The sequence below is a fragment of the Rhynchophorus ferrugineus genome, unplaced genomic scaffold (assembly GCF_030347505.1).
Source record: "Rhynchophorus ferrugineus isolate W39M unplaced genomic scaffold, kcgeb_rfMv2 rfM5, whole genome shotgun sequence".
In the NCBI taxonomy this organism is placed as follows: Eukaryota; Metazoa; Arthropoda; class Insecta; order Coleoptera; family Curculionidae; genus Rhynchophorus; species Rhynchophorus ferrugineus.
This window is the reverse complement of record NW_027472584.1, coordinates 17432000-17451131: the sequence shown is the minus strand read 5'-3', so window position 1 is coordinate 17451131 and position 19132 is coordinate 17432000. Positions and strand designations below refer to the sequence as shown.

The following is a 19132-nucleotide window of genomic DNA, read 5'->3' as shown; positions in this document are numbered from 1 at the left end:
AATATTTAGTCGTCATTACTCCATTCCTCTTTACAATCAAGTCAAGTATATAAAATATAAACATAATTTTACATCATTCAAAATGAAACTGTTATTAATAAATTATCTCTTTGCTTTTCTTTCCCAAAGAAAGTTCGAAAAGAAATATGTACATCTCCGTCTCACTTCTGGTTAAAAAAAATAGTAAGCTCATATTGTTATTTTCCGAATATTAAAATACGATTAAATATATTTGGGATCATTATTCTATTCCTTTTTTCACACTGTCACTTGCTAATTTAGAATTATTTAAAATTAACTGATCTGCTCTCTCAAAATTAGTACGGAAAGGAATTCGTACATATGCTGTCATGAATAGAAAAACTGTCAAAGTGTACATTTGACTGAAATTATCTATCTTTTTATTATCGACTAGTTCGAGTGTTTTTCGACTATCGACTGTTTCTACTATTTTCAGTCAATAATTCCCAACGCTGATATAAACGGTCAAGTTAATGTGAAAGCAATTTTTCTGTCAAAATCATTATATTCTCCAAAAATAAAATTTATTCTAGATAAAGTATATCCGTATAATTGATATTTCAGTAGTTTTTCAAAATTATCCATCATACCCGTTAGACTGCTCGTTTTTATTTCGGAAATTTCGATGTTAAAACCGAACCTCGTTGTGGTCGGTCAATTGTTGTAAAAATGTAATGGTTGCGGAACTAAACATAAAACTATTTTGAACCATTTACATAAGACTGGATACCAAAAGACGTTTGACAATTGGATTCCACAACAATTAAAAGTGGAACATTAATGGACCAACTATCCGTTTGGGAATCGCTACTGAAGCGAAGTTGAGGGCCATTTTAGAAATTAATTAGAAATTAGATATGATGAAGAGTGGATCATCACAAACGGTTGCAAAACCCTCATTAACACCAAAAACTTACTTCTACAATGACAGAAATATTATTTAGCCAAGTATTACCATTTGCCAAGTATTTGACATTTTTTACTAACCTGTTATTATCTTTATCAAATATGTGGCCTAGCTTTATGCTGTAAAAATACATTTTTGCTCGGTTGAATCATATTAATTTTTGTTTATAATTATTGAATATAATTGTTTTGAGCTCTTATAATATTTATAACATAATTTCTTTTGGAAAAATTTTCTTTTGCGCATTGCGCATGCTCAAATATTTCCGAATTCTTGCCAACATTTCGATGCAGGTGACCAAAGGTGAACACTTCGTTCCTTATATAAAATAGTTTTTTAAGTAAATTAATAGTTTTTGTGTTTTTAAAATCCTTTCCAATTCAAATCAAAATATCAAGGAATCAAATTAATTATTATGAAAAGAAGACAGGTTGACGTTGCACCGGCAATCGTTCACTAATTACTCGAAGTATTTTTTTGAAAAACATCCCTAGTTCGTACATTTCCGGCACAAGCATCACAGTTCAGGGTGTAAGGACACCAAATGCGAACTGTCTGAAAACATAGTCTTCTGGGATTTGAAGAAGTTGCAGGAACTTGCAGTTCAAGGATAACGACCACTAATAACGGACTACAGTACTTCAGTTTCTCATCCGTAGATTATGGCAATTTGAATAGAAACACTGCCATCATTAAAGGCAAACTGGAGGACGAAGGTACAGACGATACTTTTCGTGTTATTCGTAGCAACGAATATATCAATGATCGCACGCGTTTATATAACAGAAACAACATAAAATATATTAAAGAAAATACATATTTATATAATGTAAAATCTATATATTAATCGGCTTGGCGAAAATATTGCCTTTTTTAATGCTTTTGCTTTTGCCTTGAATGCGTGAAATTTGGCACGGTTAATGCATATATTGAGGAAGAATCTTTAGCCCTAATGACAGATTGGTGTCATAATTTTTTTGCTCGCAGACAATAAGGTACTAGAATCGAACCTTGCCGAGGCCAAAGGTTTTTTTAAAGTTTATAAAATAAAATAAAAGACACTAACACTAGATCGTTAAAATTAAGTGAGTATTTGTTTTTTACATTTGATACGATATTAATACGGAAACTGAGTGGTTAAAACATTATTAAACGAAGCTATTTAAATTTTAAACAGTGTTATTTAAGATTTTGTGTTTCTTTCAGTTACTCCCGTATTGTTGGAATTATTAAAGAGTTATGATAAATGTGGATAAAAACGATTAATAATAGTATGGTCACGTAAAGTTATATTTTACATGTACTTTGTGCTCGCTTTATCGGAAGGTATATACAACTGTAAAAGAAAAACCCGACATGTGAAAATTTTGTCCCAACATAGATTAACAAAATTCGCGAATAACAAGAATTATCTGTTTTCTTTGCTTACAAGATATTTAGATTTTCGATCAGCTTTTGAGTTAATTTGATGTTTGCTGAAGAAAGAGGAAAAAAGAAAAATTGTTCTTGCTTAAAGACTGTTATTAATTCATATTGTTCTGGAGACATAATGTATGATTGTACTAGAGGCAATCCCAAAGGTTGTTAAGATTTTTCTGCAAATTTTAGTTGTATTGACTTCTGATTAATTTCAGGTTTCATTAGTAAATGCTAAATGCATTTCTTAACAAAGCACTAACTGAATATTGCAGGTAATAAATACGTTAATTTGTGCATCACGAATTAAAATGAATATTGTGTAGAATATTAGCAGTTATAAAATAGTTTCATAGAATTTTAATTCCTCATTGTCGGTGAGTAGGACTCCTACGTAGGACATAAGACAAAGTAGGAAGCAATAGATAAATGAAAGTCATAGAAGACGAACTGAAGATGAGCTATCTGCAAGGGCGAGATCGAAGAGTGAAATAAATAAACAAATAACAATGCAGTTTTATTTAAAAATGTAGGTAAATAAATTATTTTTTAATCAGCCTGATGCATTTCTTGTTCTTGTAATGTATATTTTACGTGAGAAATATGTATAAAAGATAAGGACTATATGAATACATAAATGAAGTAATGAAAATATGTTGGAGTTAAAATAAAACTAACTACATAATTTGCATAGATCGAACACATAGGACAAATAGAACAAATTATGAATTATTAACAATATAACAATTAATCAACAATAACAATTAAGGAGTTTAATGATTAATGTAATAAGATATGTGAATGAATTTTTGAATCTTATATCAATATTTGATTATTTTGATTATTTATTTTATAGACCTAGGTTTTGGAAAATTAATAGTTAATTTAATAACTGTAAATACATTCCTTTACATACATTTCTAAAATGTAAAAAATAAATTACCTGATTGTTTTCCTTATTGTTTTAATATATATGCTAAAGTCAAATATCAATTTAAAAAAAGTTTTATTCATATGTTCTCTGTTTTAATATACAAACATGTTTATAACATAAAAGTAAAAAAAGATCATGTATACTTATGCACTGAAGTTGTTACATTTCTGAAAATGATCTTACTTATAGTACTTTGTTATAATGTTCAGTGGCATAGTAATTTATTATTGAAAGTTAATGTAAATTAGATTTAATTAAATGCAATTTAGAAAATATTAGTGAGTGTTAGTTCTTGAAATAATTCGCATATTAATGTAATATATTTTAATGTGTTTTAATATACAGACATTTATTATAAGTATAGCTTTCGTAAAATATCATTAGTCCTTTTACTCTATTATGAGAAAAACATGATTAATTTAATACATTGTGGTCGAATTTCGATCACTAGTTTATATATAACAGAAAAGTAAAATGAAGTGAAAAAGACTTTTTGGAAACAGCTTCTCTTCTTGGATAATCTAATATTCTCTTGTTCCACTTTTCCCCCGAACAAGAAAAAACCGTAACACAGTTTAAGCATGCGCCGTTAGAAGTAACGTTGATCGATATTTACAAGATGGAATCATCTCAAAGCCGAGAGACCACCCTTCCCCCACAGAGCACACAAAATGAAATCCAATAATAAAAAAGCACATGGAAGAAATTAATGCTATTATATTTTCGTTAATTAGTTTGGTATTTAAACTTTTCTTTAAGGTCTAACTTCTGTTTGACTTATAATTTGATAAATTATAAATAAATTAATAAATAGTAGATTTAGAAACAAGTAAATTATCGCTTTACGATTAACGGTATAAAAGTAGAAATTAATCTCGGTTTGTGGTACTTTCTCCAGACTTTATTTTGTTTTGATGTAAATTATAAATAAGATTAAATTTGGTTTCCTTTTTTATATAAATATTTTTATTGAAAATATCTTATATAATTTTTTTAAATATTTTATTTTATTGAGTGAATATATACACATTCTGACATTTATGATTTTTTAATATTTTATTGTCTTTCAAAATTATTACAATTATGAATATATTTTATATTTATGTAATATGTAACTGAAAGTAATAATTAAATATAAAATAGGTAAAACTATTTTAGCCTTTTTCTTTCGAAAACGTTATAATTTCCTTCATTCAAGATCTATCAATAGTATATGATGAGAAAATTAACAATACAGATAATTAACAATTATTTGAAAATATTTAATTATTTCATATTAATTATATAAAAGGTAGACAGTGAGTGCTGCATACCCTGAAAATAAAACGAAAACACATTATAATACCTCTTTATTGATATTACTTAGTCATTTCGTTACTATGGATGACTGTAGTAGCTATGGTAACTTGTGTTTATCACCTTAATCTTGAACCAAAATAACCGGATAATGGTTTTTTCTTACAACTTGAATTCGAATTTTTGCAGCTGAAAAAAGTTAATTTCATAACAATAAATCTCAACTCTTTTTTCACTTTTGTTTCATATCTAACTACTTACGGAACAACCTTACACATTTATGCACATGATTTGTGGTATTTGGCAGAAATATTATTTTATTTAAACTCATATTTACTAAGCAGACTTATTTAAATTAATTATTAATTTTTTTTGCGTTTATTACGATTATATATTTGAATTTATATCGTCATATATTTTTTGTATTTTTAACATTTCATTTATTAAAAAATTATAATTTTTTTTTGTAAATTAATTTAAATTTTTAAGTGAAATAATAACTTTAGTGAACATATAAATGTAAAACAGTCTAAGTTTATAAAGTCCATTGTGGTTATTTAACAATGTTCTAGCCTACGTTCTATTTAGAATTATCTATATGATATACAAGATAATAGTTGTTGACGTATGTTTGATTATTCGAAAAAGCAAATTATTATATTATGAGACATATATTTATATTATTTTTTATATATTAAATATATGTGATATTTTATTGCTACTTTTTTTTGTAGGTTTTATAAACACAAATACGTTCCAAGCTCTGCAAATTCATGGTAAGTGAACAAAACTTAATTATCATTAGTTATGACATTTCTTCTTATGTTTTTTTTATATAAGTATAAATAATGAAGATACGATAAAATAATTTAATATAAATATATGATAAAATTTGAAGTTCCAGAAAGATATATCATTAAATTCTTTCCATATTTGGCTTATTTAATCATCCGAATAAACATATTTTAATAAAATTGTGTAATTTTATATGTTATATGGAAATTATTTTTTGACTTTTCAAATCAATTAAATAGCATTAATTAATTAATTAATTAATTAATATCTGTTGCAATTATTATTTGTTTCCGTAATATTTGTAGTTTCAACAATTTCTGGAATCTACCTGGAGTTTAGTTATCTGCTGAATTTTTAGTGAAAAACATAAGTTTTTTAAATAATCGTTTGAAACTGATATGGGTACAAGCAAAATCCATCATTCAAGGTGATCAATATAGTTCAAAGATAAGTTAACGAATGTGAAAATTAGGGATGCCGAATAAATATCGATATATCAGATATAAAAAGATTCAATATTCGAATATATTTTTTGAAAAAATATATCGATATTTTTGCCCGATATATAGATATTTTTGTTAGCCGATATTTTTCGATATTAAAAAAAATTAAATATATTTCTTAAACAAAATAAAGAGCATTTAAATTATTTTTAATAAAGCTTGGTATTTGAGTGGTACTTATAATTTTTTACTTATACTTATAATATTTTATACTTATAATATTTTAAAGGATTATAAAAGAAAGACGAAAAGTCAGAAGAGTATGGCACAGAACCAGAAATGCTACAGACAAAACAATATATAAGCCCGGAAACAGACAAAGATTATTCGTTATGAAAAGCAACTTGGAGATTTAAAAGATCAATTATTAGAGTATCGCATATTAAAAATGATCAAAATGAATGGTTCAACGCAACGATGAAAAAGCTCTATTATTCGCAGAACATTTAGCTAACGTATTCCAACCGAATGGTATAGATTCTACAATAGATATAAATTATGTTTATTAGCCTGATTAGCTGTAAATATAATTTCTCGAATGGAAGTTGCCACAGAAATTGAGAAAAATCTCAATCCTAAAAAGGCTCCTGGAAATGATGATATTTCACCTGGGTTGTTAAAAGAGCTGCCACGAAAATCAATAATCCTGTTGACATACATATTCAATGCAATGTTTGAGACTGAAGCATGTTCCGGGATGTCCTAAAGTTGCTCGAATAATTATGCTTAAAAAACCTGACATACCGACAGAATACATTGGATCTTACAGGCCTATTTCGCTACCTACGATATGAAAATTATTTGAAAAACTGCTGTTAAAACGTATTAAACCATTTATAGAAGTACTAGATTTCCAATTTAGATTTCGAAATCACCACTCGACAATCGACCAAATGCACAGAGTAACAGTGGTTGTTGAAAAGAAATTCGAAGAAAAGAAATACTGCCCTGCAATATTCCTGGACGTCTCAAAGGCATTTGGGATTAACCTACAAAATGAGCAAATTGCTACTGCAGAACTACTTTCAGCTGCTGTTAACTTCATATATTTTCGAAAGAAAATGTAGTCTCACATGAAGGGGCATTCTCAACACTCAAACCTATTTCGGCTGGAGTTCCACAGAATAGTGTCTTGGGACCACTCCTATATCTGCTCTATACTGCTGATATACCAATAACAAAAGAAACAGTACTTGGAACATTTGTCAACGAGACATGTCATCATGGCAAAAGATGTATCTCTGTCTAAGGCTATAGAAAAAGTATAAGTAGCGGTCAACAAGGCCTACAAATGGACTAGAGATTAGAAAATACAGCTTAATAGCTCCAAATGTGCATGTGCATGTTAATTTTGCGTTACGATGAAATAACAAAAATATCACTTGACGGAAGCCCGATTCTTCAATCAGAATCAGCTAAATACTTCGGAATACATCTCCATGGTAGGTTAAATTGGAAACATCATATTAGACAAAAAGCAGAGCAGATTAGACTCAAAGTCAAGCAACTGTACTGGGTAATCGGAAGATACTTTCAACTTGACCTAAAATCAAAGAGATTGATTTATCAGTCAATCATAAAGCCAATTTGAATGTACGGGATGCAAATATGGGTTTGCATTAAAGCATTAAACCAACCAGTAATCCAACGCACCTAAAACAAAGTTCTATGATTTATTACCAATGCTTATCGCTACGTAACCAACGAAGAGCTGCAGGATTACCTCGAAATTTCGCCTTAAATCATGAAATAAGCTTCTAAATCACATCAACGTGGAAGCAATACAGCTACAGGACAACACCCAGGAAATCAGAAGAATGAAGTGTACCAAACCACACGAACTTGTTTAGTGTATAAGTGTATTATCAACTTTAGCTTAAGCAGTTTAGTTGTATTTTAATTTGGGAAATCATACTGGTGTATCAATCCCATACTCGTCTTGCTTGTCTATTAATGCAAGTACAGCAGAACAGTAGTAATAAATTAATTTGTAAATTAAGATTGCACTAAACATATCTAATGTAAGATGTAATTAATTTTAAAAAATTCATCAATAAATATCGCTGATCAAATTACATGCAAGTACCTAATATTGTATTATCAGTACCTTCGTTAATTTATTCATTCTTTGCATTATATCGCCATTATTAACATAATGATTAAATAATGTATTGGATGCTCCAACTGCTATTTATATACTTTTTAAATTTGGCAATATTTCTGTCGTTAAATTTTACAAAGATAATTCGTAGACTGAAATAGCTCAGGAGTGATAAGGTTATAAAGAGAAAAGAATTTCACCCTCGTTGGATGACATATAATGAATGGAACGTAATTTAAAAGAAAATATTTTAAACTAATATAATTTTCCCAAATTTCAAACTGTGGCTCTATAAAAAAAAGTATATGTATATATCCCTTTTTGTGCCCTAATTTCAATGCCGTATTGTAGATCTGTAACATATAATAAAAATTTTATTTATGTCGGTGCCGAGTCGATTTTAGGGACGCATGCGCACTAAATATATTTATGACCTGAATAGCCCAAATCCCAATTTTATACACGTGCTTTTAAGGGTAAGGACCTTTCTTGAGCACGTGCTTGGTGCTTCCTTTGGTGCAGCAACGTTGCCGTATGTAATATTTTACATCGATATTTTTATCGTTATTTGTTTCTCCGGGTCAATAAAACACATAATTACCAATATCAACAGATAATTATTTTACAGTATCTAATATCTAATAATTTTATAATGAAAATTAAAAATAAATATTTATCCTAAATAAATATGATTAATTAAGAGTATCAAAAAACTTAGATTTCTGTTTCTGTTTCGAGAGATCAAAATCCATTTTGAAATTGTATATTATAAAGAATAGTTTCCAGTCATTTTATTTAACGTATCTATGTTATAAATGGTTTGTCGGAAATTATATTTTTAGAAGAAAAGATCTACAAATCCACAAACGTCCAAAAATAGTTAACGCTATTTATGTCAGGTTTATGAGACCATCTCGATATCGAACGTACAGAATGCCAATCGAAATTGGCATGTATTGCGCATGGGCGCATGGCGCATATAAATATGTCGCATCACCATCAAATATTAACCTATTTCTGAACAGCAATATGGTTTGTCTATATTGAATATTTCTAGAATAAATTAGGCTTTAATTATTTTAGTGGATAGTTTGAAATATGTAATTGAATTGAGTTTTTACATGAAATGTAATAATTACATTATCTAGATTGTTTGCAAGTGTATAAATTACGCTAAATATTTTTTTTCTTTTCTTCACAGTTATCAACAAAATAAAATACAAGTTAACAAGTGTTAATCATTTATTGTTTAATATGTTATTATAATTATTTTATTATTTATGATTATTTGAATTATTTATTATTATTATAAATTTAAAAATTGAATCCATCTATTAACAATAATTATAATGTTAATTTTAAACAATAAATGACTAACATATGTTAACAGACGAATTTGAAATTATAGATAATGCTATATTTAATTTCTAGGCAAATCAACATATTTTTCCGGCTTGGATGATCAGGCTGGGCCTGTACTTTTAGAAGAACCGGCTCATTTAGTTGATGGTACTCTTGGAACTCAACCGCTTAGCTCACCATCTAGGTCGTCACCGCATTCACAAGGTTCTGAGGGGGGAGAACGATTTTCAAGAAAAGTGTTTGTTGGCAAGTATTAATTTAAAAATATCTTTACAAGCTGTCATGTTATTTCACATTTGATTGAGAAAGACTTCTTCATGAAATATTTGTCTTTTTATTATTAGAATCGCTTTTTTGCAAAGCGGTATTTTGGCTTTTCCCTCTTAAAAAATACATAAATAATTGGTTGGAGAATTTTATATATATATATATATATATATATATATATATATATATATATATATAGGACTGAGCCTATAGTTTAATATGGGCTCCGAATCACGGTTCTCGGCATTAAGCCTACCGACTAGCGAGTGACCAACTTAGAAGAAGACATCCGGTCTTACCCAGCCTGGTTACTGGCATACCTGGGATCATTTTCCTTGTCGGATTTTACACTCTTGACTAGAACATTTACAAATTTTAATGCTTAGCATGCTCCAGCAGGATTCGAACCCGTAACTATCGCAACAGCAGGATGACCGTCTTTTTGCCTTTACCACTGCGCCACCAAGGCACCAAGTCGGTTTAGTTTTCTAATCTGTTTCAGCCCGAATTTATTAAAATATATTTCAAATTCCGTCACCGTAAGGCATCCGAAATTTCTGGGCAAAAAAGTGAACCAGTCGATTTTCACAAGCCTCTTTTTAAGGCGGATGGAATAAATGATAGTCAAACGGGGCAAGGTCTGGTCTATACTGCATCAAAACTTTTCAGCCGATATTTGTGTAGTCTAGCATCCATCATCAATTTTCCATCACGACAAGATGGAAAACGCATTATTATTTATTCCCTTTAATGAATTTTGAGAGGCGAATTAATAATAAATTTGGCAGCAGCACATTCAAGCAACTCATGATGAATGAATAATTCCTCTCTAGTCCCATCAAATATTCAACTTCAATTTCCTTGGAGCTAATGTTTGGTTGTGAAGTTCCTCGTGACTTCGACCACGATCTATTTGGTGCACTATTTTCATGCGTGGTCTACTTTTCATGGCCCGTAATCATTCGTTTAAAAAATATCTCGAATTCGTTTCAGCATCGAAAATTAACAAACAAATAGGCTAGATGATTGTAATAAAGAATCACAAAAATATTGATTTATATTAATAATATACTATATACAGATTATTAAAAATACTTTTATTTTAAAATTAAAACTAGGATTAGTGAGATTTTACCAGAAAATAAAAACACAACATTTCAAAATTCACCATTTTAAGTCAAAAACATCTATCAAAAGCGCTACGAAACATTAACGTCACTTGCCGTTTCCTAACCACCATATCCGCGATCTATCATTTCAACGTTTTAGCGCGCTTCGATTTTATTTGGATTATTTATCTTTTATTTCACAGTTAAAAAAATGGTTTTGTGCAACCAACGGAAAGAAGAGATAAATGAAAAAATTGAACAGTGATTTCTCAAGGCAAATAACCTAAATATGCCCTAAATCGATTCGTCGATATGACTGTACTATATAACCGTAACTAAAATATTAATTTTAAAAAGAATACTATATACTATATAGAACTTTTAAACAATTAAAGTGAGTGAGTATTCTAGACACACTAACTTTGGAATATTGAAGAACATTATGTAAAAATACCATCGGTGTAATACTTGCCAAGATAATTATTAAGTGCAGGTAATAATTCTAAAGAGTATCCAATAATAGCACAATCTCCAGTTGGGAACCGAGAAAGTAGTATTATTGTAATAAAGTGCTGTATATTTGCTAAGACAAATCAAAAATTGTTCGATAGCAACCCTACTGAAAAAAAATATTATGACAATTTGAAGATACAGATACAAATATATTTGACAAGGCCACCATAATATTCATTTTACATAGTTAATAAGACTAATAAGAGTCTGAATTTAATTAATATTTTTCTTTGTATCTTAAGAATATATGGCCAGTAGTGAATGTTCAGTGAGTTTAGTTAGAAGCCCATTTCCTTCTCTCTAGTTAGCTTTGGTTCATAATAAACAAAACAAATGAAGCCGAACCGCAAATGTTATCAATAGTATTATTTACATCGATATTACGTTACACTTAAAAACCCAATTATAGGTACTTAAAATAGTAAAAACTAATTAATAAATAAATAAAACTAGAATGATACATATATTTAAACTATACTGGCTGGTTTCCGCCTTGCAATATTTTTTCTGTCTTGGAATGATATACACACAACTTGTTTGGGTGTTTTAGCGATATATAATTAAATTAGGAGCCGTGACACCATCAATATACGATATTATTAAAATAATATATAAATTACACCTGTACCCATATAAACCGTCCAGTGCGACCAAAACAATTACGTCACGCGCAATTTGGGTCGTTTTAGGGGGCATTTAAAATTTCATTATTTGAAACGTCAATTCAGATCGGGTTTGTTGGCAAAAATAACTTATTCCGTGTAAAGTATTTACGTACAATTGTCATTAAGTGGTTTTTCACAAATATCTAGCCTATTCAGACACAGTCGTTCGTTTCAGTATTCATCGCTATAAACACTACATAATTTTTCTCGAAGCTGTGCCGTATTTTTTCGTTTTCGAAGAAAAATAGCCATTTAAAGAAAGACATTACCATATAAGTTGACTTTATAAAACAACAATTTCTTGACTTTCTTGACAAGACTTTATGATTCGTGCGTTGTATGTGTATTTTTTCGACCACTAAATTATACTATAAAAATATCAGTTATCTAAATTGAATGTAAACCTTGACCCAGTATTACGTTTAGAACAATTTAAAATATTCTTTAATGTTAATAACTTATTAATGTGTTTTATTAAGCTGTGAATTAAAATATTAGTAAATTCATCTCAAAGTGGGGACTTAGTGAACGAAATTCATTTTTGAATAAATATTTTCTTCTTTTATAGGTGGATTGCCTCCTGATATTGATGAAGACGAAATTACAGTAAGTTTTCGAAGATTTGGACCTTTAGTTGTTGATTGGCCACACAAAGCAGAAAGCAAGTCATATTTTCCTCCGAAGGGCTACGCATTTTTACTATTTCAAGTAAGTTTTAGTTGACATGATTACTCTTCTATTGATATTCTAAAGTCCTGACATAAATTTCCACTTATTATATATACAGTGATGAATACAGTAGCAATTAAAATATATGTAATAAAATAACTATATCACATTCAATGTTTAATGTCCAAAACAAACATTCCAAACAGTATATCGAATTTACGATTTCAAAATAACAAAATAAATTGTAATTCTATTAATAATTAATTATTTTGATCATCGCTCTGTATTCTTTAGTTTTCACACTTGTTGAGAAATGACCGTTATCTATGAATTGATTTGGTATACATTTAATGTATATTTCATAAAAATAAACGTCATTAATTGTTTCATTGTTTTATAAAATGAAGTGAATCATTGAACGTAACCCACATTGTTATTATAGTATAAAATACAAAACATAATATTTTTTATTATTACAAGCATACATTATCAAACTTTTATTTCCATCAATTTATTATGAATTATGCAACTAAGAAATGAATTGCAACTTTTCTATACAATAGTAATTTATACACATTAAGCCTTTTTTAACAGTCTTTATTATAATAGTAATTTGTGCATTATTGTATCCTCATTGATATGTTAATAGTTAAACGAAATATATGCTTTGTATTTTAGTGCTTTATGTTTATGCCCGGCATTCTTTATTAGCAGGTTTAAAAACTGAAACTAAAATAAATTTAAACATTAAAAGACTACTTGCTACTACTGCTTGTATAAAAATATTGGTTATTGTAATTACAATAATGTAATAATTATTAATTTGTGTATTTTAGGATGAAAATTCTGTTCAGAGTTTAATAGATGCCTGCATAACCGATGAGGACAAATTATATTTGTGCGTTTCGTCTCCAACAATCAAGGACAAGCCAGTGCAAATTCGGCCTTGGAGATTGTCAGATGCGGATTTTGTTCTAGACGCGTCGATGCCTTTAGACCCCAGAAAAACCGTTTTTGTTGGTGGTGTACCACGTCCCTTAAAAGCTGGTAAGCAATGTTGATAACACTTTTACTTTTTATGGATCAAAATCGCCATTATTTCCAGTTGAATTGGCTATGATTATGGATAGGCTGTATGGTGGTGTGTGTTATGCGGGCATAGACACTGACCCAGAACTGAAATATCCAAAGGGAGCTGGTAGGGTGGCCTTTAGTAATCAACAAAGTTACATAGCAGCAATTAGTGCCAGATTTGTCCAACTCCAGCATGGAGACATTGATAAGAGAGTTGAGGTCAAACCTTATGTATTGGATGATCAAATGTGTGATGAGTGCCAGGGTCAAAGATGCGGGGGTAAATTCGCTCCATTTTTCTGTGCTAATGTCACTTGTTTACAGGTAAGTGTATATTTAACATAAAACATAGCATAACATTTAACATAAAAAGTTTACATTTGGATAAACACATTTATTATTTTTAAAAAGTTTCAGACATTATCCAAACGTATAAACACATATATAAATACATAAATACAGTATTTTTGCCTCATATGTACCGTATTATTTGCAAAGCAATTAATATATCACTGATAACCTTATTTGTTATCATTTATGATACATATAATAGTGGTGGGGAATAGTAGTACCCTCTTTTGCAACTATTTTGGTTATTACCTTGTTGTAACATTCACATATGACGCTTTTAACATATATTTAGAATTTTATCGATTGGTTCATACCTAACCTATCAGTATATCAGCCTGTCCGATTATATCAGAATATATTTTGCATATCATCAATAAAAGCGATTCACATGTGGCGTTTATAGTTAATCAGAATTAAATATATATTATTCGGAGCTATGCTAACATTTTAAAATATTATCGTCCATAACGATTTGCATAGTTTAGACGCGTAGTACTTATACTAGCTGTATAATACGCAACACATTACATTGTTTTCAACATACAGTATTATAGGTGGTATTATGTAGTACACCATTATGTAAAATAAATGTATATAAAGGTTTAGCAAAAAGTAATTTTGATTTTTCCTAAGAGATGACTTTAAAATCGGTTATCTCTAGTGATAATGTTAATACTTATTCAATGAATCCATATTATATTGCGTTTAAAAAATACAGTCCATAGAAAATTTTATAAAATTCAAAAATTCAACCATAAAATAGATTTAGAACATTAGAACTATTTACATAATGCTGTATATCAAGAAGCTCAATATTTGGCCTCCATATGAATTAACAGTAAAACTATAATGGACCGAGTTTCCATTTCCACAATCATTGCTGAAACAAAACAAAATCGATCTATTTTTGGGATAAATGATTGTTACGGACGATGAAAAGTAGATCACATACAACAATAATGTATGAAAAAGATCGTGGACGAAGCCCGGACGAACCTCACGAACGATTGCATTGACGCCAAGGAAGGCGATGTTAAGTGTTTGGTGAAATTGGAAAAGAATTGTTCACCATAATCTGCTTAAATCCGACCAAACCACTAATTCGACTTCCTACTGTGTTCTGCAAAACTGTCTTAAGGGTGTAAACCTGGCTTCAATAGAGGCTTGTGAAAATCAGTTGGCTCAATTTTTGACCAGAAATCTAAGAAATTCTTCAGTGGCGGAATTTAGAAAATGGTTTTAACAGAAAAGTGACAAAATCCTATTGATGAAAAAGGCACATGTAGCATTGATTAGTGTTTTAAATTAACATGAATAAGTTCGCTTTAAAAACATGAATAACTTAAATTACTTTTTCCACAACTCATACGTTTACACAACTTCCACTTTTTTTATACACTTTCCATCACAAATATATATATGTAATGTATACATATAATATTTTACCGTTTGTTTTTTAGTATTACTGTGAACACTGTTGGGCCACTATACATTCAAGACCAGGTAGAGAATTTCACAAGCCTTTGGTCAAAGAAGGTGCCGACAGACCACGTGCTGTACCCTTTCGTTGGTGTTAACGCAGGAGCAAGGCATTATCGCCGTAGTTCCTTAGTTCATTATCACACACTAAGGGCATCAGCCCTTTAGGCGAAATGTTAGTACAGTCAAAAGAGTCCAGAATAGATAATCAATAGAATTTTTATTCAAAGTAATTTTTTAACTTCCAACCTGAGTATTTATCCATATAGAACTCAACTGAAGTTCATCAGTTATTAATATATCCTATAACTCTTACAGTGTCATAGCTTAAATCTATTTTTCGATACAAATTAAGCATTTTTTGAAAGTTCTATTGACTCCTCATCTATTCTAGGGCCATTTTAGTAGCAATTATAAATATTTAAAACAAAAAATTACTTATATAACAGATATCTCTTGTAATTTGTAGCAGGACGACGGCTTTACGGTTTTTCTGCACTAGCTTCCAGCTGTGGATTTTTAACCAGCGACGTTTTAAACAATTGCAATTATTTTAAATGCCCGTGAATTTTTAGTTTAAAACTAATGGTTTTTTAAAATAATGTAATAATACTATGTGTGCAATTTTTTCTTGCCAAACTTAATACGTCGGATTGAGTCTATAAATACTGAATTGCTTTGCTAAGTTAAAATACCTTTATAGACTCGTCCTCAGAGATATTTGTATGAGATTTTATATTTCAATGTTAACATATAAAATACCCCCCACCCTCTCCTTAATGACTATTTCTATCTAACTATAATTACACCAATTTTTATAAAATGTATATGTAAAAAATGATTAGTGGATATTTTTAAATTGTACCATAATAATGTGAAATGTCTGTAATGTTGACAATTTGTTGGATAGTTTTTCTATTTTCTTTGATTGTTTTTTGTATGTTATTGCAAATAACTATAGGGTATATTTAACAAAAAGCTGATTATGTAGATGTTATACAGGGTATATCAAAAACAAAATAATCAAGGAATTTAAAGATACTTGACCAAAACTTTTCGAAATGCCCTGACTGACTTGAGGAAAACAATGTTTTAGGGGTGATATGGGCACTGAACTATTAAGTACAAAGTATTTTGTTTCACATGCGGCTGCGTAGTCACAATTCTTTCAGGGTATTGTATATATTAGTGTAAAATGAAAGCGGATATAGTGCAGAGAACGTCTAGCTTAAAACAAAAAATCGTCCAGCTCAAGTACCTGATACTGTACCAATACTTGCGTTTTTCAGATATTTATTCAGCATATTTTAACAATTTTGTAAAGGCATAGTCTTCAGAGTCATACTGTCTCGTATGGTATTTGATAAATGTCATATCAAGGACTAGACAAATGATATTTTTCTCATATTATCAAGAACTAACGTAAAACATTCACTATTTAAAATATAATAATTAGAAATATTATGCTGTATAAGAAAAAAATACAATTATTCATGTATCCAGGTAAGGAGATCATTATATTAATTGTTGTTTTCTAATATTGCTCTATTTTTAAAACATTCATCTGGTAGTTATATATCAAGCAACAATAGACCTGTCAAAAGATTTAAATAAATGCCAATTGTTCAAGGGAAAATGGCGATTTATATAATGGTTCATAAAAAAAAGTTTATTCACTGAAGACCATGTAGCATCTGAATGAATAGAGCTTCCGCTTGCAATCCAACATAATACCCGCTAGTAACAACTTTTTATTTTCATGTGTGATACGGTAATAAACATTTTCGATGTATTAAATCAATTTACACGGATATGTATAGTATATATAATCAGCTACTCTAAGACTTTGTATTTTTTAAATTTGAATTTTTATACTAAGCTGTTATAAAAATTAGTAAAAATTTTTGTGCAATAAAGTACAGCCTTGCAATAAAGCACGGCGTTTTTTAGATTTTTATCTTTTACTGTAATTCGAAATGAAAAAATCATACTATCCTAGGTAATTGTGTATATAAAATTTAAAAAAATAAAAAAAGACAAATATCGATTCAAGGCAGACTGCATTCTAAAGCTGCAGTTAAAATGGTTTAATACGTATTTTGTAGTTAAAAACAAATTGCTTATGTTTCCGTCTTTGTCTAAGTAATACTATCTACTATTTAATGTAGTTAAAAGATTTTCAGCTTTTACTATCTATCGCAATTAAGTAGGTAGTCATTTTTCAATTTTAACCGGTAAAGAGATGACTTTTTGTAGTTTTAATGAAGTATTTTGAGAAAAAATATCAAGCTTTTCAGAGTATCGATCACGTTTTCAATGCTGATAATCAAATAATTATAAGAATATTTAGGGATTTTGTGAGAAGCACCTATAATATAGCGAAAATACAAAATAAGACATATTTTATACTTAGTTAACAGATATGTGGTATATAATGAAATATTAGAGTTGGCCAAGACCAAAATGTAGAAAACAGAACTAACTTTTAATAGGCCTATGCTGGATTGATTTTTTCCGGTATAGATAATATTTTTATAATTTCATTTGTTTTTCGCGCATGCTAAATTTCTAGGGTTTGGACTTTTAAATGTTTGGTTTTCGTTTTAATTTCATTTTGGTTCAGCGGTATATAATGAATGAATATTTAAGATGTAGTGTATTATTTCGACAAAGGTGTATAGGCAATTGCTTATAAATGAAACCATCTATAATATGGTACAAATATGTATTGATATGGTTTGTAACAATTTACACTACCTTTTCTACTATTTGTATTCGCAAGAGTTAAAAAAAAGTAAAAAAATGTCCGTGAGAAATGTACGTATATTGCACAGTAATGTGTACCATACTCTGTAGGCCAATGTCATTTTTATCTGATATCAGAAATCTAGGACCTGCGCTGTTACGAAATATTGAATATTGACCAGTGCTTATATTTCATATTTTTAATATGTATAAGCGTATTTATTGGAAATTTTTAAATTCCCATATTTTTCACTGTTCATTATATTATAACGTAATATTGTATACTCCAACTTTTGTTATCTTATCAAGGACCAGACAGCCTCTGATGATACTGAAATTCGTATCTTTTCCCAAAAGTACTACCACCATCTACTACCGTCAATAACATTACTAACCAGCAACTGGCAACTTTTTTATTTGTACATTAAATCTAACAACAACGTGATATAACTACTGATATATTATTAATGTTATTATCTGGGGAATTTAGATACAGATTTCATGTGTTATAGTTACCCCTTATTTTAGTGCAATATTTGACGGGCTGTGTCGAAATCTGGCATGGGGGCTCGATATTTAGAATTTAGCCAATTGTTTTTAGATTCTTATTGTTAGTCGGTTGGTGATTTCGGTTTTTGTCCGTTTTAACCAATGACTGTTTTTTCTAGCACCAAAGTAGATTTTTATCATACCGTATTATTTTTTGTAATAATGTATTTTACTAAATATTTAAATTGTTTTTATAATTATTTTATACACTTTTATATGTTTGTTAGCCAATCTTTGAGGTAAGGTTTTTAAAACTTCTTGGGAAGTTCCTCATTTACTGTTTTGTTAGATGGAAATCTAACATTTATGTTTTTTTTATAAATAATATATAAAAATGTCAATTTGTGTTTATTTGATAAACTGCTGTTAAAACTTA

The 19132-nt window shown here is 29.1% G+C and overlaps 1 protein-coding gene across 2 annotated transcripts in view; it reads left to right on the top strand.

The window, feature by feature from the left end:
• orb2 (cytoplasmic polyadenylation element-binding protein orb2) overlaps nt 1-19132 on the top strand; it is a 91174-nt gene extending 72042 nt beyond the window's left edge. Inside the window, exons 3-9 of one of the 2 annotated variants that reach the window (XR_013005897.1) lie at nt 5309-5350; nt 9405-9581; nt 12458-12597; nt 13395-13605; nt 13664-13956; nt 15444-15637; nt 15932-19132. Coding sequence is in view for 1 of the 2 variants with exons in the window: in XM_076404994.1 (XP_076261109.1) it covers nt 5309-5350; nt 9405-9581; nt 12458-12597; nt 13395-13605; nt 13664-13956; nt 15444-15560 (980 nt within the window). In the remaining variant the exon portion in view is untranslated. Of the gene's footprint in view, nt 1-5308; nt 5351-9404; nt 9582-12457; nt 12598-13394; nt 13606-13663; nt 13957-15443 lie in introns of both variants that reach the window. The other variant, XM_076404994.1, reaches the window with a different exon arrangement.